The sequence below is a fragment of the Cyphomyrmex costatus genome, unplaced genomic scaffold (genome assembly GCF_001594065.2).
Source record: "Cyphomyrmex costatus isolate MS0001 unplaced genomic scaffold, Ccosl1.0 scaffold553, whole genome shotgun sequence".
NCBI lineage: Eukaryota > Metazoa > Arthropoda > Insecta > Hymenoptera > Formicidae > Cyphomyrmex > Cyphomyrmex costatus.
The window spans coordinates 1-6,374 of NW_017279734.1; the positions used below are offsets into that span (position 1 = coordinate 1).

Below are 6,374 nucleotides of genomic sequence, written 5' to 3' on the forward strand. Positions count from 1 at the left end.
ACAAAATTAAAGAGGCTATCGCATTATTTCAAGAATACTATCAAATACCAGGTAACGGTATATCGAACGATAATACGTTAGATCAAATGCGAAAAACCTCGATGTGGACTTCCGGATATGCCACACCAGGAACACAATACGAATACAGTAAAATGGAAAAAAACGCATCTTACGTGGAACTTTCACTTAGCGGACGCGAATACATTAAAACTCGCGACATACGCATTCTCAATATGGGCGGCGAACACGTCTCTAACATTCGAACGTAAAACGTTAAATCCAGATATTTTGATATCATATCGCGGAGGAATTCACACATACATCGACAACAGACGGGAGGAAACAATATGTTCCGGTTTGTTCGACGGACCCGGTGGAGTGCTCGCACACGCGTTTCCACCTATGAACGACCCCATGCAAAGCACTGAGATACACGTAGACGTAGCGGAACCTTGGTTTATACAATTAAACGAAAATGTATCAGAAAACAAACTACATTTACTTTACACATTAATGCACGAAATAGGACATTCATTAGGATTATCGCACAATCATCGCGCAGATTCTCTAATGTTTCCTTACGTCACCGATAAATCCGCTACACTCAGTATAGAGGACATTTTAGCTATTCAACGTCTATATGGAAAAAATCAAAATGAAGTACCGAGTACACGATCTCCATCGGTAACTACAGATACGCGTAAAACATCAACGCAAAATCTGTGCGATCTACCATACGTGGACAATGTACTGGTGTTGAAACATCACATATTCGTCACTTATCGAAAGAGCATATGGGTGATAGCCATCAATGGTAAAAGGTACAAGGGACCACTCGCGCTCAATGACTATCTTCGTTTTCTTCCGGCGAACGTTTCAATAAACGCTGTGTATCAACGGCCATCAGAAGAAATTGTGATGTTCGCGAATAATAAAATTTACATGGTAGATTATCCGAGTTTTCAATTGAAAAATGGTTGGCCGAAAACGCATTCCGACCTGAACTTTCCCGCAGAAATGCGCGTTAACGCAGCATTAGTCACCAACCGAGGACAAACGTACGTGATCTTCGATGGCGACAGCGTAGCGTTAATGAATGAATGCGACATGACTATTCGCGAATATCACTCGTTAAAAGCGATATTTCCGGGAATACCATCATCTCCGACTGCAGCCTACCGATATATCGACGGTTCTCTTCATTTCCTACAAAAACGTCAATATTACAAATTCAACGAGTTCACCCAAACAGTAACGAATGCCGATACTTTCGACATGAAAATACTCAACGTAAATTGTCCTACAGACGGACTGCTAAGACAATTGCAAGATCTTCTTAATCGACTGCTTCAATCAAATAATTTACTCGAATACACCACAGAGGATGCATTGGACGATTAGCACGATGTTTTAAGTAAAAAAAATATATTACTACATGGGTACGCAGACGATCAGTGCGAAAGAACGAATCGTTCTATTAACATCGTGAGAGAGAGAAAAACATGTACGCGATTTCAAACGACACCGACGACGACTCTCGACGTCTCCTCATCGAGCGTACGAATGACGCGAAGATCAGAAGAGTTTTCACCAATACGGCAGCAAAGCATTTCATCACGGAGCACGATGAAAAAAAGGAAAAACAGTATAACGAAACGAACAATATGCAGAAACAATATAACGAAAAAGTAGATACTAAAGACACGTAGGTATTTGTATTTTCTTTTTTAATCATTGTTTTTCTAAACTAATTGTTTTCTTACGCACAGAACCACAGTACGCATATTGGAACGAAGATATCCTTTAACTGCTACCGGATACAAGTATCTAACCGTCGGCATCAACGTCAAATTGCCCTGCGAGATAACTGTAGTTCTTGGAGACAGTCACGGCAAAGAGATGTTCCTCTCACCGACCGTATGGAGCGAGCTCATCGAACATAAACGCGTCATATTGTCGCTTTTGCAACCCGAAAATACAAAAGGAAAACACGCACCATCGCCAATATACATCGGAGATGTGACATTGCATTTCGGTCGAATTAACAGTATACCGATGTTGCGTCTTGATTCGACATCTTCACGAATGACCTTGTCAAACAGTACAGTTGTCAATTTATTCAATCTAGAATATTGCGTCAATCGTCTCATTTCCTCATTCGACAATGTATCTGACATCATAAACAAAAAGTACTCGCGTCTTCTCAATACCGCGGCTAATGTGAACGATTCTACGAACATACAAAAAACCATGTACGAAAATGAATACTTCGATCGCAACGACATAATCGATTGCGAACTAATCGCACTGATCTTCGGACCGAATTAAAACGCTTTAAGAATAAACATTATTTTGTATTATTAATTATATTCTCTTATGTAGTAACAACACTCGAATAAATATATTGACAAATAAGAAAATCACTTTCACATTCAATCTGACTGAATTACACGACCAAAAAAAAAAAAAAAAATTTATTTTTATTCAACGCGCGACCCTGAGAACTATGAATAGATCGCACTCGCGCGTAGCGACCTTGAATAAATTAACGGTAAAAGCGCGCAGCGAACGACGAGGAAAAACCGAGAAAATTGTCTCGGACGAGCGAGCGCGTCTTCGAATAAATATATCAAACAAAAGTAAGGGCATCGTATATTAGTCAACGCAACAATTTACTTTTTTTTATAAAATAATATGGAGAAACCTGTTGAGAAAAGCATACACGCAAACGGAAAAGAGTGAGTAATCCGAGGCGCGACCTTGGAGATAGATCGAGGTCGCGGGCGAAAATACGACGAAAAAAAAGAAAAAGAAAAAAGATCACGCCGCGCAACGGTAAAGAGTGAGTCATCCGAGGCGCGACAGACAGATCGAGGTCGCGGGCGAAAATACGATGAAAAAAAAGAAAAAGAAAAAAGATCACGCCGCGCAACGGTACAGAGTGAGTCATCCGAGGCGCGACAGACAGATCGAGGTCGCGGGTGAAAATACGACGAAAAAAAAAAGAAAAAAGATCACGCCGCGCAACGGTAAAGAGTGAGAGAGAGATAGAGCGCGTCGAGTGAGTCATCCGAGGCGCGACCTTGGAGATAGATCGAGGTCGCGGCGAAAAAGACGACGAAAAAAAAGGAAAAAATACCGATCACGCCGCGCAACGGGAAAACCGTGAAGACAAGTGAGTCATTCGTAGAAATGAATTGTCTCCGGAGCGCGACCGTGTAGGCTATAGATAGATCGAGGAAGAGGAAAAAAACAAATAAAGGTGAGAGTCGTCTCCGAGGCGTGCATCGCGTAACGGTAACAACAACAACAACAACAACAACAACAATTGACGATTAGTTTCGTCGTTTTTGAAAAGACCAACTGAACATTTCACCTAACACATCTTTTTTTTTCACTCTTTTATTTTTCATTTCATTTATTTTTTTTTTTTTTTACCCCCAGCCGTAACAACGATACGACGCGCGAACGAAACGAACGACGACGACGACGACGACGACGACGGCGTCGAGCGCACGATACGCGCGTGATCGAGCTACGAGGAGGAATAACGACGACGACGAACGGACGATCGTCCGACCGACCGTCGCGCCGCTCTCGAGGATCTCGACGGCGCACGCGCGGGGACAGACATAACCTGTAAGAACGCGTGCGCAGCGAGAGAGAGAGACATATCCTCGTTTCACTCGCCCGCGGCGAGCGCGCTTATGCTAACCCGATAATACAACGCGCGCGATCACGTGGCTATCCCGTGAAAGCGCGCGAAAATCTTGACGGCGCACGCGCATGCGCGAGAACGGACATAACCATTCCTGTAAAATGCACGGGAACGGACATAACCTGCGAAATGCACGCGCGCGGACATAACCTGTGAAAAGCGCGCGCGGACATAACCTGCAAAAGCGCGCGCGCGAAGGCGCGACCTTCACACGCATTTTTTACCTACACACGCACACACGCAAACTCGCACGCACACAAACAAAAACGAGCAACGCCATTGGCTGTCCCAGCCACGCACACACGCAAACTCGCACGCACACAAACAAAACCGAGCAACGCCATTGGCTATACCAGCCGTGGTCATTTCTAAACGGTTTGGTATATACCTAGCATTACTACTTGAGCCCTTCTAAACTATGGTCATGCCTAAGGAGGTGTGGTCTTGCAGGCGTTGCACCAAAATCCGCATTACATCACTTTCCACCCTCTACTCTTAACCGTCATTACGCCGCTATATCATCATCTCATTTACTTTGTGATCAAGCAAGTCTTAACACTATTTTATCTCGGCCTATCTCAAATCATCAACAAATATTTACCTTTGCTACTATCAGTCATCTTGACATCCTTAATAGCCTTAATTCTATTCTCAGTAAATCACAAGGCCCAAGTCCTGATCACCTTCCTTTCGCATACATTCAGCAGCATTTCTCAATAATTGCTCCTTACTTGTCAACCTTTTTCAATAAATCACTGTCTCTTGGAGTTTTCCCATCCTTCTGGAAATCACTCTACATCATTCCGCTCAACAAAGTTCCCAACCCCTTAAATCCGTCTGATACCCGTCCTATAGCAAATCCACCGCACTTGTCTAAAGTTATCGATTCTTTAGTAGCACGCCAAGTTGTTGCATTCCTCGAAGGCAACGCATTGTTACATTCTAACCAATGTGGGTTCCGCAGACACCACAGCACACAAACAGCGTTACTCCAACTTCTTGATGACATTCGTGAGGGCATTGACAGGGGATTTATCACCATACTGGTGTTGTTTGATTTTTCAAAAGCCTTTGATACCCTAAGTCATTCAGTAATTCTGACATGTCTGCATGACATTGGCTTTCAGGATGTGACACTTAATTGGATGCACTCTTTTCTGTCTGGGCGGTTCCAAACTATCATCGGACTTGATGGTCAGTCATCTAATCCCGAGTTCACTACCTCTGGTGTCCCGCAGGGCACTAGCTTAGGACCCATTCTTTTCATAATAGTCATCAATACCCTCTTCTCTAGGCTCCGATATTGTCGCGATACTGCAATTATTTTCGCCGATGACACCCAATTTTATATGTCAACACCAATAAGCCGCATTAGGGAAACCATACAATCTATTAACAGCGATATCGATGAGCTGGTTAAATGGTTTCATGAATACGGGCTCACTCTTAATACTCGTAAAACCAAAGCCATCATCCTTGGATCTGCGCAAAATCTAGTTTCCGTCAATAACCTACTGCTTCCACAAATTATCGTCGGGAACGATGTAATATCGTTCTCGAGCGAAGTGAAGGATCTCGGTGTTATAATCACTTCTGATCTTACATGGAACCGTCATGTCAACACTATTTCATCTAAGGTTCACAATGCCCTTTATGGGTTAAAATTCCGTGGTTCATTCTTACCCTCATCCATCAGGCTTGCCCTCGTAAATGCTCTAGTTATTCCACACCTTGATTATGCATCATTGATCATCGCAGACCTCTCCAGATATCTAAATACAAAACTGCAGCGCCTGCAAAACATTGCTCTGAGGTATATCTATCACCTACGGCGTGATGATCGGCTTGAAACATACCGAATGAAGGCAAATTGGCTGTCCATTGCATTGAGAAGACAATATTTTCTTGGCAATCTTGCGCATCAAATTATTACCACATCTCATCCATCCTACCTCGCATCCAGATTCATTCCTATAGATAACTCCCTTCGCCGCTCATCCCGCCTGTGCTCTTCTCAATTCATGCTTCCGTTTCCTCGTACAAACTTCTTTGCACGCTCATTCTGGATTCAGGCCGTCCAATTCTGGAACTCTTTACCGCTTCGCCTGCGAGCCCTCACTTCTCCTGGGACTTTCCGTGCTAATCTTTTCGATTATCTTTTTGCTACTAAACGTATAGGATAGCCATAGTTACTAGAACGATTATCATGTTCATACTGAGCGTGCTATGTGATACTCTGTATTTATTGCGATGTCTTTTCTTAGTTTACTCAATTTAGTTAGTTTACTTTTATTTGTATCAATGTTCTTTCTTACAAACGTGCTACATGATACTCTGTATTTATTGCGACGTCTTTTCTTAATTTACTTAGTTCAGCTAGTCTATTATTATTAGTATTAATGTTCTTTCTTATACCTTATTACTTATTTTATATTTAAGCGTCTTTATAAAAACATTACAACTCGCCACCTCCTCAAAGAGAGTAAGTTATTACTTTTCTGTACCTTTCTACATCCAGTTCGGAAACGTGTAAGAACAGGATGTCTCATTACTTTGTCCACGGCTCTATGATAGCCAGGACAATAATAAATACTATTTGATCCCCCCCCCTTTCTCTCTCTCTCTCTCTCTCTCTCTCTCTCTCTCTCTCTCTCTC

General features: G+C 42.6%; 1 protein-coding gene across 1 annotated transcript; it reads left to right on the top strand.

Moving 5' to 3' along the window:
- The first annotated feature begins 117 nt into the window (after positions 1-117).
- On the top strand, positions 118-1,401 carry LOC108779150 (matrix metalloproteinase-2-like). The gene has a single exon (XM_018546520.1). It carries the CDS (start codon positions 118-120, stop codon positions 1,399-1,401), a length of 1,284 nt encoding a protein of 427 aa, XP_018402022.1.
- Positions 1,402-6,374: the final 4,973 nt, after the last annotated feature.